At 45.6% G+C, this 22,688-nt stretch overlaps 8 protein-coding genes across 8 annotated transcripts; 4 read left to right on the forward strand and 4 right to left on the reverse strand.

Annotated features, from left to right (window-relative positions):
* Window positions 1-61: 61 nt before the first annotated feature.
* GLAREA_04930 (uncharacterized protein) lies at window positions 62-2,168 on the reverse strand (the record flags this gene model as incomplete). The annotated part of the gene is made up of 6 exons (XM_008087307.1): window positions 62-548; window positions 603-633; window positions 684-1,032; window positions 1,169-1,454; window positions 1,512-1,786; window positions 1,845-2,168. 6 exons carry the CDS (start codon window positions 2,166-2,168, stop codon window positions 62-64), a joined length of 1,752 nt encoding a protein of 583 aa, XP_008085498.1.
* Window positions 2,169-3,678: 1,510 nt separating this feature from the next.
* Window positions 3,679-4,889, reverse strand: GLAREA_04931 (Terpenoid cyclase/Protein prenyltransferase; the record flags this gene model as incomplete). Its single annotated transcript, XM_008087308.1, has 5 exons — window positions 3,679-3,718; window positions 3,768-3,892; window positions 3,939-4,390; window positions 4,441-4,735; window positions 4,785-4,889. 5 exons carry the CDS (start codon window positions 4,887-4,889, stop codon window positions 3,679-3,681), a joined length of 1,017 nt encoding a protein of 338 aa, XP_008085499.1.
* Window positions 4,890-5,431: 542 nt separating this feature from the next.
* GLAREA_04932 (uncharacterized protein) lies at window positions 5,432-6,478 on the forward strand (the record flags this gene model as incomplete). The annotated part of the gene is made up of 1 exon (XM_008087309.1): window positions 5,432-6,478. One exon carries the CDS (start codon window positions 5,432-5,434, stop codon window positions 6,476-6,478), a length of 1,047 nt encoding a protein of 348 aa, XP_008085500.1.
* Window positions 6,479-7,144: 666 nt separating this feature from the next.
* GLAREA_04933 (uncharacterized protein) lies at window positions 7,145-8,511 on the forward strand (the record flags this gene model as incomplete). The annotated part of the gene is made up of 2 exons (XM_008087310.1): window positions 7,145-8,348; window positions 8,477-8,511. The coding sequence occupies 2 exons, from the start codon at window positions 7,145-7,147 to the stop codon at window positions 8,509-8,511; spliced, it is 1,239 nt and encodes a 412-aa protein (XP_008085501.1).
* Window positions 8,512-8,679: 168 nt separating this feature from the next.
* On the forward strand, window positions 8,680-9,393 carry GLAREA_04934 (uncharacterized protein; the record flags this gene model as incomplete). The annotated part of the gene is made up of 1 exon (XM_008087311.1): window positions 8,680-9,393. The coding sequence occupies one exon, from the start codon at window positions 8,680-8,682 to the stop codon at window positions 9,391-9,393; it is 714 nt and encodes a 237-aa protein (XP_008085502.1).
* Window positions 9,394-9,911: 518 nt separating this feature from the next.
* GLAREA_04935 (uncharacterized protein) lies at window positions 9,912-10,875 on the forward strand (the record flags this gene model as incomplete). Its single annotated transcript, XM_008087312.1, has 2 exons — window positions 9,912-10,698; window positions 10,778-10,875. 2 exons carry the CDS (start codon window positions 9,912-9,914, stop codon window positions 10,873-10,875), a joined length of 885 nt encoding a protein of 294 aa, XP_008085503.1.
* Window positions 10,876-13,280: 2,405 nt separating this feature from the next.
* GLAREA_04936 (uncharacterized protein) lies at window positions 13,281-14,558 on the reverse strand (the record flags this gene model as incomplete). Its single annotated transcript, XM_008087313.1, has 4 exons — window positions 13,281-13,428; window positions 13,549-13,628; window positions 13,728-14,226; window positions 14,356-14,558. 4 exons carry the CDS (start codon window positions 14,556-14,558, stop codon window positions 13,281-13,283), a joined length of 930 nt encoding a protein of 309 aa, XP_008085504.1.
* A 2,009-nt stretch (window positions 14,559-16,567) lies between these two features.
* On the reverse strand, window positions 16,568-17,723 carry GLAREA_04937 (HLH, helix-loop-helix DNA-binding protein; the record flags this gene model as incomplete). The annotated part of the gene is made up of 3 exons (XM_008087314.1): window positions 16,568-16,743; window positions 17,068-17,599; window positions 17,652-17,723. The coding sequence occupies 3 exons, from the start codon at window positions 17,721-17,723 to the stop codon at window positions 16,568-16,570; spliced, it is 780 nt and encodes a 259-aa protein (XP_008085505.1).
* Between the last annotated feature and the right edge of the window lie 4,965 nt (window positions 17,724-22,688).

A 22,688-nucleotide genomic window follows, 5' to 3' on the forward strand; every position in this document is an offset into this window, starting at 1 on the left:
ATATGAATGCGCCCGCATAGCATGGCTACCGTTTTGGCGAACTCCATTGCTGAATTCAAAATTACATGTTAAAATGCATGTCATTGTCGGAATTGGAATGCGGTCGAGCATCCTCAGTTTCGCTTGTAGCTGTGATCTTTGAGTGAGCCTCCATATTCTGGGTCACAATAGCGGTTGGCCTGAAGTCTCCACTGAAACTTGATGAAAATCCAGGAGACTTCAATGTATCTTTGAAGTTGAACTGAGGATCACCATAACTGCTTAAACCTAGTGAAGCATAGGAGTGATTGTACAACGGATTGAAAGAAGCACCGTAGAACAGTTGATTGGAAAAAAGGTGTGTAGACAAAGGCGCTGCTCGATGTGTATGAAGGCCGTTCGAAGGTTCAGGCTTGCCGTTCTCTTTCCCAGAGATCCGGATCCCGCTGGTCGTCATCCTGGGTATTGGTGTAGGCGAAGTCAAGCTTGATGGTAGTGGATCGTTATGGAAGTTTGCAGGCAGGCCATGGTGGGAAAGATGCACGTCATGGTTTAATGAAAAGTCGAATCTACTGTAAAATAAGCGCTCAGCCAAGAAAGACATATCACACCAGATCGCATACCTATGATCTCCGAGAGAGGTCTGTATTCGATCTGTCCTAAGTTTTAGTAAAAGCCTCAGGAGTAATAGCTGTAAACCGCACCTGGACTCTCCTCTGGCAAACAATCTTGATAAATGGAGAATGGAAACTTAGTCTTCATGTTTCCAATTGTCAATTTGAACTCTGCCTCTTCTTCGGGTGTTGGCTTGAAAGCATTTCCGAAGCCAGAAGAGAGTGGATTGAGCGTGGGCCCAGGCTTAAGGAAATTCGCTGCGTTAAAATGATCGTGACTGAGGGTGGCTGATGCAGCAGGTACTTTCTTGGACGGACTTGGCATTAAAGTCGTTTTTGTCCGTCTAGGGGCACGAAGACGGGGGGCGTTGACGCTCAAATCAACCATAGCAGGTTTTCGTGTTCTACGCTTTTTGGGCGACGGTGCCTTCTGGGAAACCTGTATCAATTAGCCAAAGGTTCAATTGAGGCTGCACATCCACCGCAACATTGGCTTGCTCGAGAGTCAATAAGAAATGAAAACCAGTTCAACAAGACAAAAGAAGGAGGCCTCGCGATTAACAACTGTGACTTACCGGGCTAGTCTCGACAGAAGAAAGTGGCCCAAACATGTCCCGTGATGCTCTGAAATTTCCATCGGCAAAATAGCTGACTTCATTTGGTTCAACATCGGCTGAGAAGGCCATCATCGTGTCCATAACGCGGCTTTCTTTCTTCTGGTTTCTCTTCTTTTTCATTCCTGGAGTTGCAGAGTCAAAAAGGTCCATTCCAGGCCAAAAAATGCCTTTGAGCCTGGTAGCACTATCGGTGGACTTGCCTTCATCGGCTTCATCAACAGGGTCCTTGTACGGTGTTACGAGCCTAGTATCTATTAACGACTTGCTTGGGTAGAGAGTTAGAAGAGCGACGTAGAATTACCTGGGGTCAAGCATGCTGCCCTCGTCGACAACTGTTTCCGATTTATCGTCATCTAGAACACGACTAGCGGCCGTAGGTGTCTCAAAGATAGACGCAGACTGCCAACCTTCCCTCGTCGGTGTTCCTACTCTTTCACCATCTCGATGTGTTTCCCAGAGTGCCATCCGGGGAACTGGGGCACGATAAGCAGGTGTTTTCTGAAGAACGGAGCTATCGTCTTCCAATTCCTCCTCCTTTTTCGCAAGTTCTTTCTTCTTCGCTGGGGCCCGCTTTATCTATAAATGCCATTGTTAGGTTTAGTCTTTAACGAAAAGAAATTTGCCGCGATCATACCGGAACCAACCCCCTGTTTTCATCGTTCTTCCTATCCTTAGCTGCCTTCTTTTGCTCCTTGACAGCAAGTCGATCAGAAAGCAGAACATCCAGATTATTGTTCCGATACCAAGCATCAAAGTCATCCAGTGTATCCCTTGCTTCTTGTTCTGATTGAGAACGGATTTGAAGCTTGAACCGAGCAGCCAGATGCGATTTGGACGAAATGTGAGTAAGCAAGTGTGACGTGTCTGAAAAGGTCGGATGTTTGGGGCAGAGAGTGCATATCAATGGGATCGTCTCGCGTTTTTTGGCTGGCTTCGCCGCCTTCGCCTTGGGTGGCATATTCGCACAACCTACGCTGTAGAGGGGTTAGCAATTTGCACTTGACTTATCGATAAATGAAAAAGGGTCCTGGACTCAACACGAGAGTGTGGGCTATGCAGAATGACCGAATGATGCGTATTGCTAGGGGTCCACGAATGTGTAATTGGTGTACCGGAGACAAATTGGAAATTATGGCAGAAGTCCCTTGTTCTGAAATTCCGTTTTGTACTTCATCAAGGGCCGGCGTAAGTCTGCCTGAAATTCCAGCCTTAGAGGTCCATTCCGTGAAGTGAAATGCGGCAATCATTTTTCGGATGGAGTGACGGATGCCACTTGATCAATTGGAGCTTCGTCTGGAAAATGAAAGAGAAATGGTGTGTGAGTCTTACTGTATCGTTGATCCAGGTGCTAACCTTCCAGTGTATCAAGAACCGGTGTGGTTGAGTAACTACCGTTGTCGATGGGCTGCCTCGTCCCTGCTTCTAGCACGCAATATCGTTTGCAATGTTTACTGTTGTTGACCGATGTGCAATGCTCGTCGCAGCTGCTACTCAATTGTCAGTCAACCAGTCGATCGTCACTTCTCTGTGCTAACAAGTGATCAATTGTAACTTACTAATTGCATTTCAATGTACAGCGAGCGAGAAGAACCCAAGATTGTGCAGAATGAAGCAAGCCTGGCAAGTTGCTCACGGCAATTGCTTTGCAAGATAAATCTGCGAAACCACGAGATTCTGGAGAGGAATATTCGAAGACCGGAAGCTGAAGACTCCACCAATCTCTGCCTTACTAAAATAAGGTAGGAAAGGCATAAGTGAAGAGGGAAAGAACTGAGGGAGAAGGTGAGGTTAAGCCGCCGCGCTAGTGGAACCACGAGTACCCGTGAGGAAGGAACGAAGATGCGTCCTGACCAGCCCAACCCACGTGCGTCATGAGAGTCAGGATGATGATTGAGATGAAGTCTTTACCTTGAGATTATTCTATACCGGAAATTCAAACTTGTCTTCTATGTCAACATTGGAAAATGAAGTCCTATTGTCTAGAGTCACGTGTGGCGCGCCGATTGACAGTCAAAAAATAATCCAAAGAAAGACAGGAGACCAAGATAAATAACAAGAACTAATTGAGAAATGCACCAACATCAGAACTAGTACACAGCTTGCTCTTTGCTCTGATATTGCCCTTAGAAGTATTGCCTAGTAATCAACCAGTTTACTGCTCAAATCGGGCATCTATCAGCATAGCAGCGAACCAAATGTCTCCCAGACTTTTGAGAAGGCGATCCATGGTGAAGAATCACTTTCTCTCAAATCTAGGAGTTGGGGTTGTTATTCTCCTTCGTTGTATCCTTCAACCATGGTATAATTAGGTCGCAGGGTATTAGATAGCAGGAGGTATTCCATCCAATGGCACAATAATACACAAAGGACTTGAAGTGATCTGATTCAATGGAGTGACAACGCAACAAGGAAACACAACAGTTCAGCGATAGTGAAGCATTTTTGTTATTTGTCTGCAAAGATCGGACTTATCCAAGTACTCGTTCTATGATTCGTTTTGGCATGCAACTATAGGCAGTTAGTACCTTCTTCTGCTTCGCAAATGTCAAATACCTACTACGTTGCATCAACTTCTTCAAGATCTGGATGCCCGAGCAGTGATAGGCCAGCCAGACCGAAAACAGTATGAAATACATCAACCATATCACCAGGTCGATCGGCAATACCACCATTTTCCGGATCCTATACATCTCAGCAAGCAGATTACCAGTATCGTAGGGAAACCTACCTGGCACTTCAATATAAATTGCGTCAACTTGCTGCCATCTATCCAGTGTAGCTTTCCAATCATGGTCAAACTACTGGCAACCCACCAACTATAACATACATCCTCTAACTTCTCCGGGCGCCCGTTCAAACCCCCGGCCTCGACCTGCCTCTCGCTCAACCACCTGCCAAGCTTATCCACATTTACAACATCGAGACGCTTGGCGATACTCAGTGCCGCGAGACAGGCAAATATCTGACCAGAATGCGATTCGGCACCAGGGCTGACTCCATAGCCTCCATCGAAATTCGCGCAGGACATGATGTATTGTACCGCGAGGTCCACGTCGACTAGATCCATCAGGTGTAGTAATGATAATCCATTGAGCCCTGTGTACAGAAAACGAGTATCTTCTTCTCCCCATTCATCACCTGCAAAGGTTCCTGTATCACGATTCTGTAAAGCTGCAATATCTGGTTTGGTGTTAGCGTATGTACTACCAGCACCGGGCATGGTTGTATACAATTTGCAACGCCCATTTTCCCTCCGCCTTCCCCTTTACCCTTCTTTTCCAGCTCGTCGATGGCGTTTACCATGACCAATATTTGTATCGCACTGCAGGTGGATAGTAGATGCGCATCATGTCCGGGGGCAGCTCCGAACCCCCCATTATCGCTCTGACAACTCAGGACGAAATCGATTGTCTCTTGGCGGGGTAGAGCATCTGGGCGACCGAGAAGATGTAGCGCGGTAAGGCCCCAGTATAAACCGTTCAAACGCAGATGCTCTGTAAGCCAGTATTCTAGTTCATCTCTTCGCTACCGTCAGTCAGTGAGATATGGATGCCCTTGGTCGCGGGGTACATACCGAATCAAGACTCTGAATGTACTTCACATGGGGTTCTATCACAAGTCGTAACTCCTCAGGAAGACCAGTTGTACCGGCACGGCCAGGACCGGATACGAGGGACATTTTGTGATGTTGAAGGACTCTGGTGATTTGCTGGTCTAAACTGCAGTTGTGCTAGGTAGAACCAAGGGCGGATCTTCTGCAAGGCATGTGAGACTACCTCGATCCAATCGGTAACATCATCAGCTTCGTCTCGTACCTCAGTCGATGCGCAAGGCTACGATGTCTTGTGTAAGACCAGAAATTCTTCTCCACTACCTAGAGACAAGGGCTTGCGGTTACCTAACGATGGTGGAGCATATTATTGCTGCTGTGGTTTGAAGGGGGTGGTGCGCTTGCGGCTCCGGACCTTCGACGGATCATCCGTGAAGGACGGAGTCGGGATTTCGATGTCCCCGAACGACACCGAATTTGTCATCGGTAGCTTCACGACATGCGCTATCCAGTCTGCTTGTAAACAGACGGTTACTTGTATCATTAATCAGTATTGATATTCATTACCTTACTTAAGTTGACCAATTTATTGATATATAATCGTTGTCTTTATCCATCTTTTCCTTATCAACCAATTCCGTGCCATTTCATCTCCTGCCCATACCTGAGTAATGCAATCTACCGAATCAGAACGTACCTGCTATGGCAGGAAAGCTTTCACAGCCATCTGCAAACTTAGCAAAACTGCGTCTGCCTCCAAAAATCCTGCAACACCCCTTCATAGTATTCCTCGTACAACACCAGAGCGTCTGGCGGCCTCATCAGCGAAGACAATTCTGTACCTAGCCTACGGATCCAATCTTTCGGCAGAGACCTTCAAAGGCGCAAGAGGAATTGTACCCCTATCAGCAGTCAATGCCCATGTACCAAGTCTCTCGTTGACATTCGACCTATCTGGTGTACCATATACCGAGCCCTGCTTCGCAAACACGAAACTTCGAGATCCGGCGAACGATGTGCCAAAGCATGGCGAATACCACAAGGATAGATGGCATAAAGGCTTGATTGGAGTTGTATACGAGGTCACACCTGAGGATTTCAGGACAATAATTGCTACTGAGGGTGGTGGAGCAAGCTACCAAGACGTTATCGTGCCATGTTACACTCTCGCGGCTGGAGGGACGATTGTTGATCCGCATCCCAGCGGAACTCCATTCAACGCGCATACGCTATTACAGCCTCGTCAAGAACCTGAAGATGGCAAGGAGAGTCGCAATGTGGTGACTACGAACGGCCATATACAGCGTCCAGATCCCTCCTATGCTCAGCCATCAGCACGGTATCTTAAGCTTATCACCGATGGTGCTGAGGAGCACTCTCTTCCTTCGGAATACCTAGCGTTCCTATACAACATCCGCCCATACACAATCACGACAAAGAAGCAGAAAATTGGACAAGCACTTATCCTAGCTGTCTGGTTTCCAATAATCATGGCTCTTTTCGGGCTCGGTAAGACGTTGGCAGATGAAGATGGTAGGATCCCTGATTGGCTTGCTAGTTTGTTAGGTCTTGTTTTCAATGCCCTCTGGCTGGGTTATGACAAATTCTTCAAGGATTTGTTTGGCGACGGGGAGAGGACGATGAAGAAGAGTGATGATGATGACGACGAGGAAAGAGGATGCAGCAATTGGGGAAACGAGAAATCGGCATTTGCTTAGCTGGGACGAGGTACGTTGTGAAATGAACATCAATATTATGACATTTACCAGTCCTACTTTTACTTCTAGGCCTCTGACATATATTGTTTTCCTGGAAGAAGTCGTTTCCATACCTACCAAGTGGCCCCAAATCTCAATGAAGTTCACAAACATGTCGTCACGTCGGAAATGACACTGTCCTTCGATTAGTGTGCAAATGTTGCAACAGAGCTCATCATATGTTCTGGATGTCAGGTCTTGTGACTAGCACGACCATCAACCGCATACACCTACCTATCCTTTGTTATTCACGAAGCATTATGTACTGATTCATACAGACATATGTTGACTGGACTTATGACCGTATCCAGTTGCGATGTATACTGGGTGTTTCATGGCTGTATTTGCTACCGAACTTTTTACAATAGTTACTCAGATTCCTTCTCAGTTCTTTTGGTGTATGTCAGATGAGAAGGGCTTTTTCCCCACTATGCTTCCGTATCCATAACAGTATAGTCATTCACTATTGTTGCTATTCATACTCTGAGTCAAAAACAATATCTTTCACCACGCGTTTTTTTGTTGTCACTGTTCTTCCCTGTATTTAAGAATCTCCTATCTCATGGTTCTTTTGCTGTCTGTCCGTACCCCCACTAAATTCACTCCACCTTTATACACTTCGCGATCATGGCATCCTCAAAAAATACAGAAAGTCCTTTGGATTTGCAGACGGTACTGAGGCTGTTTAGTAAGGAAGCTTTCGAGCTAACAAAAAGTGACCATGTTCTATACAATCCTGCAACAAAACCTCGGGTTTTAGACTCTAATGACACTACCGCAAACTCTGGGAGTCCTCTCACCTTCGGGGTAGAATTTGAATTTGCTTTTCCGCGTTTGGCAAAGTTTAGTAGCGACGCAAGCGACGAAACAGACGCAGAAGTGCGGAAATCATTCGCGCTTCTGCTAAATGAAGCAGGAATTCCGGCCGAATTTCAACCTTCGCTCCAGAGGGAAAAGCTAGGAAACGCATATCTGACGAAGACATTCGAAGCAAAGAATCCCGCAGCCTGGTACGTAAAAAGCGACACTACCATCAATCAAAAGGCTGCCGAGCATAAGCCAATTACTCATCACGGGGTTGAGATTGTCAGTCCACCATTCTTCTTTTCGGAGGCTGCTCTAGATCAGGTCCAGTATGTGTGCTACCTACTGCTTCTGACGAATAAGATTAAGATTGATTCTTCATGCGCTCTACATGTGCACATTGGAAATGGTGTCAAAGGCTTCACTTTTGATGAAGTCCAAGCATTTACCGCTCTCTACTGGACCTTTGAACCACAACTACAATCTATCCAGCCAACATCAAGAATAAGCAACAACCATTCTGCATCACTTCGTACAAATTCAAATATCTATATCAATACAAACTCAAATATCAGTGGCGTGGACTCAATGCAGCGTAACGAAGCAAGAGGTGGACTCGAGTGGATTCTAAACGTCAAAGAAGAGGAGGGTGACGACGGTGCGAATGGTATCGACAGGTTGTACAAAGGAACCATCGGCATTTCAGGAACTCACGATCACGATCGCCCGGCCCTTAATCTGCGCCAGCTCTCACAAAGCGCAACGGCGCACCCAATCAAGAAAACGATGGAATCCCGACAACACCAAATGACGTTGGATCCAGAAAGAGTGTGCCATTGGATTTCGACCTGCCATGGACTCGTAAAAGAAGCTTGTGCTCTCAACAGTCGAAACAAATTCGGATTTCGTTATTTCTTGTATTTGAATATTGATCACACACCTAAGGAGTTCGATCTTCCGGATTTACTGAAATACTTTGGCTTATTCCAGGAGGCAGCATTTTATGAGAAGATGCTGTGTGCCCATGGTCAAGATGACTCTCAAATGACTTTGGCCATGAGATAGTGGTATCTTTTTTCGAGGCGGCTTTTTCCCAGGTAGTCTAGATTAATATCTCGCTTTGAGCAATTCTTTTGTCTAACGCGTTTAACAAAGACCATTCACTTGTTTTCATTGTTTTCACCACATAATGAATTTTACAAAGAACCGAATTGACAAGACTATTGTTCTAGTAATGAACAAGATGGTCACATTCCTGAAGACAAGTAATTAAATAGCATCACGAACTCCGTAACTGACCTAATGAGCAACTTTCCTACCAAAAGCACACATTCTACCTACCACAGTAAGTTAAAATCATGTCTCCCGAAAGCAAATTGGAAGTCGCATACCCAAACAATGACACAGAGTTCATGGGCACTCTTCACCACGCCTTGTTATGCGCACAAGCTGAGATAAAACTTTACGGCCATCGTCATATTGGAATTCTGTACCCTGACAGTGAATTTTCCACCGCCTACGAAACAGCGGCAGAAGAACTAGATCAGGCGGATTACATGAATTTAGATATCGCCGTCGACGACAGCGGAAGTGGAACCCTCGAAGCCGAGGACATCAAACTCGTGCAAACTGTTCTCGACACGAAACAGTATCACGAGAACGAGTTGGCGTATGAGGCTATGATCGATAAACTTACAAATGGTACCTTTGATACCAGTCAGGAGGGACGAAATCAGGGATCTGGCGCCACGCGCGAGGATGCCAGGATATTCAAGGAGCAGGAGGAGGAGTATGAGGCTATGATCGATGGAATTATACAGGGGACGTATGATAGTGAACATTATGGTCGAAGCTATGATTCTGTTGTTGTTTATTCTACAAGTAACTCAGATGATGAGCATTTGGACGGAAATGGTCATGCTGAGGCGTCTGAGAAGGTTGGTGAAAGGTTAAGCGAGGAGTTGGAATACGGGTTACAACTTGATCATCGCTCTAATGCTCCTTCTCCGGATGAAATGGACGTCTCGTCTTCTCACATTCAAAGAGGAAGTTCAGAAGAAAGTTTCGTTTAGCAGGTCGTCGGTCAAAATTGAAGGCAGGAACGACTCCCAAATACAGAGATGAGCTTTCCCAATAAGCGTTTAAAGATACGGACATTTTGTGATTCACTGATACACTTTCGGGTAAGTAAATGAAAGGTATCTCCCACAGCAACCCTGTTACCAGTGAGTGTACTGTTGGCCACAGTCAGGGGTGTTTTGGTTTCTAGCCAAGCCTGGACAGTCACAAGTTCAATTTCATATCAACAATTTTGCCAGATTGTATTCTTTCCAAATCAAAATATTTTCGCCTGATTCTTACATCGACTACTCTTCATCCTGAAATTACCACAACTTACAATAACATACCACAACCGAAACAGCTATCATTATTCCCATAGTGTAGCAAAACAACACCTACTTTTCAGTACTTCAAAACACTGAACACCGGACAGTCAACACCATCCCCAAAACAGTGATCACCAATCCCTATATTTCTCCCCCGCACATACCATCATCCTTCTTTCGTTCATATCATCCATATGTCCAGAATGCCTTGGAAACGAATGGAAGAAGCGCTCCTCATGGAGCAATACCCACACAGCAAAGTAGCCGGTCGCGTCAAAAATGTCGGCATGACCTGGAACTCCATGGCGCTCGTTATGAACAAAAACATCGTCAACCGTCGACTGCCTCTCAGGGAACGCTTCAACGGCTCTATGGTACGCATGCAATTCAACAAGCATCGCGATGAGATGTTGCAGTTCTGGGGCGAGGATGGCGAGTTAGCTGCGGTTTTCGCTGGCAGAGATGATTTCGAGGCTGCGAATATTCTGATGATGATGTCGATGTCGGATAAGCCGTCAGCTCAGACACAGAATAAGATGCAGAATATGCCTGAGAGGTTTGTGGACGGCATTCCAGATGATGATGATGAGACTATTGAGGATCCGAATTTGATTTGTGATAGCACTGATGAAGAAGAAGCCGATGCTATCCTTCAATATCGCGGTCGAAGGTCCAAGGAAACGGAGTCAGATGCCTCTTACACCGAAACCACAGACGAGGACTCCGAAATGACCGATACACCCGCCTCCTCCTCCTCGTCCGATGAAAGCAACTCCGTCCAATACGGCCCCTTCGGCGAACCCATAAACCACGGCATGACCTACGGTCCCGACGGCAAACCCCTCGGTCCACCGGACTATACTCAGTACGCACGATACATCCACAGCCTAGAGAACGGCGGCACCGAATATGACGAGCGCGACATCAAGAATGCCAGATCTTGTCTCAAGCAGACCGGTCACAAATTCCTCGCGACAAAATCGCATATTGGTAAGCCGTCTTATTCCTCCGACTCGAGCACTGATGGCGAGTTGCTTCCCACTAGACCCGCTAACTTTATGGTTGACAGACCGAGACTCGCCTGTAGGATCGCCCCTAGGCCGGCACGGTAAGAGTATTTCGGATAGGTGGGAGGAGTTGGGTGCGCTTTTGAATGGCGGGTATTAAATTTGACCGATACTGAGTTGCACAGGTTGTAATCTCAAATGTGGTAGATGCTTTTCTTGATTAGTGTTTTTGCAGCGGGTTTTGGATTTGGCGATTTTGGATATCACAATTGAATAAAATATATTTACTTAAGTTCATGTTCTATGAATAATTATTTGACTTTTTCATGGTCTCGTGCGCTTGCGTTGAAGTGACTCTATCGCTCTATCCTCTAGAAACGTTACATACACAGGACTTTTTATCGAGAATGTTTGTTGGTCAACTGCAACTAAATCCAGATCTTCCGATAAATCAATAATTGTTTGCCCAATCTAAGGTTTCCCTTGTATTCTTCTATTATTTCGCCATTTCTGTGTTCTCGAAAAGTACTTAAACGGCATTTTGAATTGTTGATGGGTTCATTTATTCATCATATGGAAACCGCATCACCGAACTAATATTTACCCAATTGCTGTTTTCCGCCATCATCTCTTGCTCCCTATGTTTATTCTACTCTTGCTGACTTGGAAGTGCACTTAGAAAGCAGTTTAGAAAATTGATGGTTCTGTTGATTTATGATACGAGATTGTGGACCCCGCGTCACGAAATTAATATTTACCCAACCGACCTATATCTTCCATGATAAGCTTGGTTTTATTTTATTTACAACACCTCTGTGCTCTTGAAACTATTCTAGAAATATCTTCGAAGCCACAAACTTGGCTGTCTATTGACTGAGAAGAAATTCGGTTCGACTGTCCCCCCCAATCTCATCTCCCTCTCAACACCCGACCACTTATTGACAAAATGTACCTTCCCAAACCCCCCCTAATTCCTGCCAATCCTTCTCTCCCTTCTCTCCTCACCCAAAATTCCACTCAACCCCCACACCACCCCATATTTCGCCAAACACCTGCCTTGTCCGCTCCCTTATCAAAACAACCATAAAATCAAAAATCATCCTTTATAACCAACCCCAGCAGTCCAAACAACCCCCAAGTTCCCATCTGTGAACCATGAACCCCATGATATCACAGGAAGTCTATTAATAGGGGAAACCTCGGGTAACAGTGGAGAAAGATCAATAGATTGGGCTTTATTTTAACCGAGGAGCTTATTTGGACCTCCTGGGCCCCACTTTGTCATTCTGGGGGTTTGGGATGAACACCTGACATCAAAATACAACTTCATTTGTGTGGTGTTGTTGCTTGGGGGTTGCTGGATGAAAGAGATGTGAGTTTACTTCATGTTGTAACCCGTGGCGCGTAAGCGATGCGAGAGAGCTGAGTTGGGGATTTTGGAGGACCTCAGTTTCCTGGGCAGTGCCTGGGAGGTGAGCGTTGAATGTGTCAGATCACTTTGCTAGTTCTGCGCTCAAAATTCTTTATTTCGCATTTGTTGATGTTTTCTCTTTTGATGGTTGTCGTTTGCTTGTTTGATGACGATGCAAGTTCTGAGCATTGTGATTGGTGAAGAAAGTTCTTTACTACGGGATGCATGAATGGGAGATAAGATCATTGCCTTGATCTTGTCTTTCGATCTTTGTTGGGTGCTCAATTCGACGCCAAGGCGCTTTTGCTTAATTGTAATCAGCTCAAGAAAATTCTTTGCCAGCTGATGCATGATACCCTCGTAGAAGTTTGCGTTGAATTTGTCTTCCGATCTTCAGCTACTTTCTCCTTTCATGAGAGTTCTCTTTTTGCCTAACTGTTATCAGTAAAAGCAAGTCCTCTGCCAGGTGATGAATGATGGCCTCAATAAATCTTTGCATCAAATTTTTCTTTCGAATTTTCTTTTCTGTTTGCTTATGTTGCGAAGGTTTGCTTATGTTGCGAAAACAATCTTCCATCGTCCATTCATTATGTTCATGTGAGGAAACTCTTTACCAAGTAATGTAAAACAACATGGTTAAAGCTTTTTGTTGCGCTGATGGATAGTCTATAAGTTTGTTATCCTCAAACAAATTACTCAATCGGTTTCAATTAATTTTGCCTCCTTACTAGTTGAATCTTACCTTTTCGTCATTATTTTCTCTCGCTTCATCAGCAATCTATTTTACAAATAGATTTCAAATGATTACACTTCATCACTTCATCAAAGAATCTTAGATGGAGTAGAGATTCTACATTTCCTACGCTACACTTTTGCTATGTCTAAAAACTCAGCCAAACCATGCCTAAAAGCAATATCTATCCAAACACCATGTCTATGCAAAATCATAGGGTATCTCAACGCCCAAAAATGCTCCCCTCAAGTACTCCACTATTGTCTGAAAGAAAAAAAAAGGACCCGTAACATGCTTGTCGACGGTGTTATCTGCCAGCCAGATTCCACACCCAAGATCCAAGAGAATATAAGGACGTGCCAAAATGTACGATGGAAACGTGTTAAGCTACAAAAGCCCCAAGACTATGTGTGTTCCAAGATCAAGCGTGGTAGATACCATGCGGGTCATCAGAATCTCGTTCGTCTTCAGACGGTGACTCGAATCGTTCAGGCCGGTTGACCGAATTCCATCGTGGAGCTTGCGTACGAGTCTGAGGACGAATTTGAAGAGGAGTCTGGGTACCCCGCCTGCGGTTAGAAGATTGCGCTCGGGGAGTCCACATTGGGAGTTGTCCTTGTCCTGTCGATGCTCCAGTTAGAGTAATTTGACTTTGTCGAAGAGCTCGGAGGGCTCGAAGACGTGGTTACGGGTAGTGTTCATATTCGAGGTCTACCATGTCCCAATCGAGTGGTTCGCCGGGTCGTGGAGCAAGCTCAGTGACTTCGGCCTACAGCGAAGATTTGAAGTTAGCATTGTTGGCAAAAGTCTGGTTTCAGAAGTATCGAGCATAGAGAAAACACCATGAGTTCAAGGCTGGGGTGCTTACCAAGATTTCCTCTTTGGACTTTCCCTCGCAATTGATTCCATGATACCGAACTGGTACATAACCATATTCGCCAGGCTGCAGATCAGTGTTGTGAGGTGGTAGAGTGAGAGGGACAAGGCGTTGACTAGAAGTCAGAGAAGGTTGAGCTGCAGTAATGAGAGCTTGAGCGGCAGCAACGACAGACTGAGCGGCAGCAACTACAGGTTGAACTGTAGTAACGAGAGGTTGAGCAGCGTCTGCAGGTTGTTGACGTGCTCGATTTCTCAAAAAGCTATCGATGAACTCCCTTGCGCGGACGCCATCACTTCCCCATTTGTCAAGCAGCATATCTTCGTGGGACTTGAGATGTTGGTTGATGCCAGCACCGGTATAGGGGCGCGGGTATCCAAGACGTCTCTCTTGGTTTAATCTGAGCATGTTCTCAGCTGCTTCAGCCATTTTGATGCCTTCCGACGATTGGCTGGCAACTCCCATTCCGATTTTGGTGAGGGGATACTGCCTAAGTCGCTCTGTTAGCCATCATTTGGGACAGTGCTGTCCTACGCGTCTTGCGTTCGGGTTTCGAAAAGGCTACTCTTGTTTTCATCTGCGTTCGCAGATTCAACAATGCAAGAAGGTAATGACTTACTCCATGAGCAGAGCCTCCTCCATCTCCTCCCAATATCCACCAGTCTTGCCCGCCTTCTTTCTCTGCTTTCTCGGCTTCTTCTCCTCAATTGGTGTATCAGCTCGATCAGTGGGAAGCTTGCGCTTTGGAGGACCTTTTGGCGGATCACCAAGTGGACCACCAAGGCCTCCAGCTTGTTCGGGTTGAGATACTGCGGCTGACATGTCTGGTCGAAGTAGATGATGACTATCGATGGATCGATGTTTTGAGGTCGAAGTATGTGGAAATCAAGTTGAATTTATGCCTTTTCTGTGTGGAATTTTTCGCGCTAGCAAATTGGAATGATTTCACCCAATCTAGCATGGAATAAGGCCGCTTCAAAGCATTGTCCGAGTCTTATCAGCGCCATCGTGGGTAGGAGTGAATGGCAGAAAGTCCGCCAGGGCTTGAACACACGTCTCGCGACAAGTCTCGCAACATAATTGGAAGACATAGGGCCCACATAAAACCACTGAGCAAATTTTGGATGGAATTGGGTGAAGGAATGGAGCAATGGGCCGATAATCATCATGATATAGCAGGAGACTTCACCTAGGAACGTTCAAAAAGATATATATCCTCGATTGAGTCGATGATGGCCGTCCGCCTGCGAAATACAGTCCGACAATAGCAGGCGGAAGTTTCCGTAAAACTACAATTGCTTCAGACATCATTGAACAGAGCACAATACTACAGGATTCTCATCGTTCTACAATACTTTGCTTGCTATCCTGATACGAGAAAAATTCATGTTCTCCGTGATGGTTGTATGTTTGTAGTAACTACATATTGTGCTCTCGGAAGCCTCCTATCCGGATATCATATCACCATGAAAACCTAACATATGCCGATCACTTTTCAAATTCACGACATAACAATGGCATCCACAACGTTCCCCACCGCACTAGTCTTGCAAAAGCCACCAAATTATCAGTATCTCATTCCCTCGACAGCAGCATATTGTCGAGATATCGGACAAATCTACGATATGAGAGTTCGAAGATAGTTCCAATTTGAGGTATTTCAACTCGTACAATATAGCTCTACCATATTGAACCTTATATTACGCGGATTCCAGCCATTGATACGCTTGTCGTGGACCGGATGTTGATCTACCTGTCCTCAGAGTCTTCTTGAACACATTCACATATGCCACAGCACACGGAGAGAGCCACAGTAAGCTAGGCCTGTTTTCATATAGGCAACTGTCTCAGTATTACATCATTAATCTTCTCACATAGTCGAAATTCACACCAGACGGGGTTAAGCCGAGTGCATAGCGGTTATTCGAGGACGGAGAGCGTTCCGCGGTCAATTGAGGGGGCTAGGAGTAAGTCCAACGTAGTTGGGCTTGAATTCACACGCAGGATTGCCAGATATAGCTGTGTTATCTCTGTATAATCCAGTCAAGCGAATATTCGAGGAAAACAAGCGTCGGGGCGGCTAATTGAGGGGCTAGGGGTATGTTCAAGATTGCTGAGCTTGGACTTACACCCTACATCACTGGACATCGCTGGGTAATGGCTGCCTTGTCTCTATATAACCCACTCAAGCGGCTGTTTGAGAAAAGAGTGCTTTGCTACAGTGTATCGAAGGCCAGGAGAGCGTTCACCGTTGCTAAGCTAGTATTTATATGTAGGGTTACTCGATCCTACAGTTTTATCTCCAATATATGAGACTTGAGCTCACTAAAGTATGTGAAAAGTTTTGTTCTGGCGGGAGCAAGGCGAAGGGAGGTTCAGATGAGACATATCAAGCAGAATACACCTATGAGCTGATCATGCGTGAGACGCATGGAGCGATATCCATAATACATCTCTCATGCTCGCACGATATAAATCAAATAAGTTCAGCTCATCAATGAGGAGATTGTCATACGAAATCGATCATATGGTGAACAATATTTTACATCGACACTAGTACCCCACCATATACAGGGGCCACATACAGGAAACGTCAAAAGTCGCCACAAAATTAGATAGATCAAGGTCCATAAATGAATGAGTGTATGTAAAGTATGTGTGGTGATCCCGAAAGCATATCCGCACGCCTGCATGCCCAATTAAATACACGCCAGACCCAGAATTTAAAACAAAAGCCCGACCCGTAAAAGCCCCAAGAGATGTATCCACAGCCACGCCCATGCACATGGTCAACGCCCCGAAAGTTAAATTACCTCCATGGATCTCATCACTCAAGTGTCCGTATTCTTTTCTTTATCCTTTTTCTCGCTAACGATGTGATCCAAGATGGCGATTTGCTGCCGTAGCTTGACGACCTCGTTCTCCAGGCTCTTGTTCCTGGTCTCGAGTTGTTTTAGACGTTCTTTTGCGCGGGTCATGACGAGCGACTTGGATGGTTTGGCACGAGCTAAAAGGGAGGTTGTTAGTAAAGATCTCCAATTGATATTACCGCGACGATGCGAAACGCGAAATGAAAAGAACGCAGGACAGAGCTCTTATTTAACAAAAAAATCAAGAGCCTGAAAATTAATGGGTGTGGTTGAGATCCGGTAAGCTAGCTTCCAAAGTGAACACTAATGCCGAACCACGCATAATATCGCAGGTTCCACAACATAAATCAAAAGATCAACATCAATGCAATGTCGTTGAAATAAATTACCGAGTAATGCAGCTAATTTAGACTAGTTTGACGCAGAGTTCGATGCGGGGTAATTTGGATAAAAAGACTTACCATCTGAACTTGTCTCGAACAGATAGACGGCTAAATCGGCGATCTTATCATTCAACCTCTCCCTGTAGTTCTTCTCAACGACAGTATGTGTTCGTTTTGCATTTCTGATCGATGCTTCATCACTCGTAGATGTCGCCCGTTGGCTGTTAGAGTTTTTCAATGATTTTCGACTCGTTGAAGGCTGGGCTGGACTGTGATCCCAAGATTCGCCACCTGAGTCATCATCTTCGTCTTCGATGCTATTCTCACTTCGTGGTCGCTTTCGCTCGCCACTGTTCATATTGGGCGACTGGCGTACTACTGGTGAAGGTAATGAAGCTACGTGGTGGGAAAATAGCGCATCATTTGGACTAGGAAGTATTGAAGATGTGGGCGATGATAACTGATAGGATGCAAATGGTAAATCATTCATAGAATTTACTTCAATGCGGTTCTGTTGGTTCAGAGCAGCGGTTGTATACTGCCAAATAGCAAGTGGTAGCTCTGGTGGAGTTCTTGATTCCCAGGGCGAAGTTAAAGGCGCCCAGTCGTGCTTTAAAGGCCCGTTAGTCTGAGGCGAGTAGGATATGAAGAACAATACTTACACTCCATTCTTGAGGTTCGTGAATCTTCCCTTCTGAAAGCGAAAAGTAATCCGGATTGTATATTGGCTCCATTCTAGAGGTTGAAATGAAACATGCAAAATTTGAGGCTGCTGATAGCAGCTAAGGCAGTGTACAGGTTATGTTACAAACTGTGGAATATCTCCCCGAGGGATCCGAAGCCCCTCTAGGAGCTTGACTAGCTTGGCAAGCCGTCGTGCCTGAGCACGTCCGCATCTCGTTGGATCTCTTTTTGCTGCAGGCAAGCTTCCGTGGAAACCATGCCAAAAACGTGGCAAAGAATAGCCCAACTTTCCTTCGCTACCGTATGGCTAAAACGGACTAGACCCAAACTCAGAACAGGATTTGGTGGGATATCCATACCGTAGTGGTTGCATGTACAAAGCTCAGCGGCTGCATCACTCGCACTGGGTGCTGTAAGAGCTTATTTTGGCATACGAAAGTGCGAGTTGAAAGTTCCAGGCTTGTAAAGAGCCTGTCATGCTTCGCCAAGCACGCACGGCACAATTTGAAGCCATTTTTGTTGCGGTGTGCGAAATCGATGGCCGAAAGGTGCATGTCGTTTTCCATGGTAGCGAAGTCGGCAAGCAGCATCATTGAGTTCGCTAAGATTAATGAAGGACACCAGAGCGCTGTAAATCAGACGTAACAAGTATGAAAGATTGTTTGTTAAAATTTGCAATAGAGCTTATGCTCCTCGGCAATCGAATTGTTCGGCTTATCAAAAGAAGTGAGCAGCGGGATATGATCTTGATGACAGCTACAACTCCGCCCAGTAAACACATTTAAGGTTGAGTCGGCAGACAGCGGGAATAACGTTTAGTGAGACATGATCCCCAGACTTTCGAGAAAGCTCAGAGGCTCGTATGTTGATGAGGTTTACGACGACGGGCGGAAGTCTGTTCCAAGTTCCTTGCCGTCATCAAGTATTGATTTCGAGTTCAGCGGCCTGAACATGCTGGGGGTGCTGCAGTGAGCCGCCTCGATGCAGGGTCATCAACGAATCAGCAGCGGAACACCTGCATTAGCCAGGATCGACCGAGAATCAATCCGGTCACGAAGTACAACGTTTGTTGGTAGAGCGGGATAAGAAGGATTAACGAATCCCTTATTATCTGACTCTATCAATCGGAGGGGTACACACGATAATGATAAGCGGACGAGAAGACCTTTTAGGAACCGTCGCAACAAGATTACTACACCCTCGGGCTTCAAGAGAACATGTGTTACATTGAAGCGGGTCGAATAACAGTAAGAGTTGGATCAACCAAATTAAAACACGACGGTCATTTGATGCAAAGTAGAGGGTCAACTACTGTCTCACACGGCAGAAAGGCTTGCTATGAGAAAAGGAAATTGCCCACGCAAGCCACCGTCTATAGTCAGCCACAACTATACAGTCTGAAGACAGGACAGGCTAGCAAGTTCTATGGATAAACATCCGAGGATTCGGGACCCACGTGAAATATGAACCATCATTGTGGGGTCCGTGGAATCGGAATATGTTGCTGCAAATGTATTGTTTGGGTTAGAGGTGCATCATCCCGTATTCAGCTAACATGAACAAACCATTCGGGAAGGCTGCAAACAACAGGGGCAGGAAAGCCACAATGCCTTGGCGCAGAATTAGTTCGGCAAACGAGTTCAACGCTGTTGCCTGCTACCAATCTAAGGCGTTCTTACTCACAGTACGGAGATACTTGAACATTGCTCGTTGGTTGTTTGCCGTGAAAGTACATGCAGTGCTCGTGAAGAGTTGCAAGCCCTCGCCGCAGGTGCACCTGCAAGGCGGATTGAAATTGTAATCAAATGCACACACTTAGCAGCCATAAGAGTGTTGCAGGATGGGGAAGAAATAAAGCAAGGCTAGAAGTAACATTGATGAGTCAATCGTATGTTTCTAAGCTACGGACAAGTTCTCTGTTTGTTGTAGCTTGGAGGATCCATGTGATACGCAAAACAAAAGCAGCAAATACACTAGACTTATCGCTTCACTTGACAGCTAGAGGATCTAGAGATGAGTAGTCGCGTGTGATCATAAGCTCCCAGGATTTGTGGTCTAGGCGAGACATTGAAGCCTGCTCGCCCAGGATTGATGACGCTCTCAATCTTCCCTTAGCAAAAACATTTGAGCCAACTCTTGCAGAAATAGCAAGAGAGTGTATCTGGTACGGCACTTGCAGTCACAAGAACAGCCGTCTAGAAAATGACTTTGTGGGGGTTAAGGAGTGACAGGCATATTACCACCACAATGTAACTAGTGGGTGTGATGGAAGTAGCAGGTTTGCAACGGCATTAGCAACTGATGTTAAGCGTGATATAGTCTTGACCCAGATTATAACGCAATATCAGTATGCCCAATGCCTCGGGGAGTTTAAGCGAATGGGCTGGATCATACGATCTTATCCCAAATCGAATTGCAGATATCGGTCGAGCTAGTAAAGAAAGAGCTATGCTAAACGCCGTTAGACTGGCGAATATAGGTGCAGAACTCGACATTATACCCGAACCTCTTTGATAGGGCGTTCGATGTTCATCGTGTGGGTGGGTGGCTGTGCGATACCGGACCTTCACCTTGATAGGCCACCAGGTAAAATCGCAGAATCCAGAAGAGATCTGCGACGTGGACCGACATGAGTCGAACATATCTGGGCTGAGTGTGGCTGTACATGGATATACTTCAATCCAAACTGCTGTCTGGGTACGGGCTGAGATTAACAGGGACATGACTGAAAGTTGCAGTCGTCTCCCCACTCTCGCCGATATAGATTGATGTGGTGCACCATCGATTAATAGGGTTATTGACTCCGAGAAGACGCGATCGATTGTTGGATATCCCGTCTGATTACCATATCTAGAACGACCTTGGGATAGCGATGAGTTTCTTGGAAGTGTGTGTAGAATTCTTTGAATGCCCTAGAAGTCGTTAGTTTTGACTCGGTTAGGAAATGAAAAGACTACCTCAGGTTTGAGGGACTTTTCCTATGTATCGCCTATCAGAGCATAACTTGTATGCTGATATTTCAATGAATGACCCCACAAAGTAGTCGCCGAAGATTTCAGAATCATTGAGTGGATGGGTAAAGTCAAGAGAACATCCAGCAATGCATTCTCTCAAGTTTGCACAGCCTATAGAATGTACCAGCCATCCGTAGGGATACCATTGAAAAGTTTTCATGGTTGAAGAAATGAGGAACGTATCACGCTCCCCCACTGTCAATTGGGTATCTTGTGGTAGGAAGAGAAAAGTAAGAGCGATAAGGCTACCCGCATTGTAGGATATGGTAAGCGGCTATCATCATAATGTTTCTTAGGCCTATGGGCAATTGAGTTTTGAAGAGGATGTGACTAGGGTTGAATTTAACCTCAGAACACCCCCAGGCCGAGGCAAGATTGTAATGCTCATTTGACTTCTCACAAATCCTGCCTCGGGCGACACTAACTTGTCTATGACGGGGATAGAATGGAAAACGCAATCGGGGATCGAACTGGGAGACTTGAAGGATTGTCGCAATTCAGCTGTGACTCAATCCTTTTGCCTACTGCCCGAGTTTGGTCCTTGAAGTGGCACTGGAGAACGGGCCATGCACTTCAGTGACCAAAGCTCTGCAGCCTTTCCAGTACCGTGGGTTCGAGTATATAGAGGTCAATTTCAACGCCAAAATCAGTTAGAAAATAGCAGATCTTCATGGACGTAAACTGCACGTTCCAATTAAAACGGATTGTGAAGTTACGATTCCTGGCGTCCCGGCGACCTCCAATGTAGCAATAAAGACATGATAACTTTATAAGAACGTCAATAATACATGCTCTCAAATAACTAACCACAGGCGTATTACACAACCAATTTTGGGGCTCGGAAGTTGCTCCAGTGAGAGATCAGCGCCTAACACAAGCAATCAGTTCACATGATACTTCAATGAATGTGTACAACTTACGCACTCAGCTGAGGACTCATTAGCTTGTATGTAGTGATTCCATTCGGCCAGGTTTGAGTCCCTGTTCAGACCGTCAAGGACCTGCCTTTGGAGGGTCGTACAACTGCTGTCACCATCCTGCAAACAGCATGGCAAAGGCAGGGTCCAGCATGTGTGCGGCAGCCACTTCGTATACACTCAATCTTATGGAATAATAGGAAACATCATACGGGAACAGTCCGTAAATTTTTGTCTGAACAGATGGAACAGATGGTGAACATGAGTTGATGAGAAACGTTGAATTGGTGAGGAAACCACTTTGCAATTGATCGCCGAGAGAAAGAAGAGGTCGCTGTTTTGTTTATCCGCCTCCGGAAGTCTCCGATGTCTGCTCCGGGATCCGATAACACGCCGATTATAGAAGCGAGAAACCTTGACGTCTTCCTGTTTGCCAGCAACAACATGTACAACAACACTACCTTACGGCTAGCCAATGCTCTTATTACAACTCTTTCAATACGCATACTATGTCCCAATAATTTTACATCATTTACGAGATGAGTGAATGCTCTAGTGAGACACAGAGTCAGCCCCAAGCCCTCGCCTTCCGCCAGCATATGCTTGATCGGTCTTATTCTCTCCGCTGATTCTATTAGAGGAAGTCCTCAAGCATGCGGAAAGATGATTCCTTATGAGGCTATTGGTGCGCTTTTGAAGGAAATCAGGCCGGCATATTCTGAGGCGCTTTTTCAGGCCTCCACAGCAGCTCAAAGGCTTTGTTTGTGTTACCAATTGAGTCGTAATATTGTATTCATGGAAGACTGTTGGCGCTCATGAGCTTCCTACACTCGATGCTCATACGGTGTGATTATGTCTGACTTAACATGTGTCACTGAATCAGCTGATTGTCCGTCTCTTTCGCCATGCTGCTAATGTTTTGTTATCGGAGCACCAGGAGGATCGCGTTTGTCTCAGTTTTCCACAGAAAGATGGCTTTTTTGTTCGTTTTCGAGTGGTCTGCCTGTTCTTTGCTTGGAGGTCATGATATCTGGACAGTCGAAAGAAAGCGATTCGGACAGTAGTCAGAACTCGATGATTTGCT

Source organism: Glarea lozoyensis, assembly GCF_000409485.1.
Source record: "Glarea lozoyensis ATCC 20868 chromosome Unknown GLAREA5, whole genome shotgun sequence".
Lineage (NCBI taxonomy): Eukaryota > Fungi > Ascomycota > Leotiomycetes > Helotiales > Helotiaceae > Glarea > Glarea lozoyensis.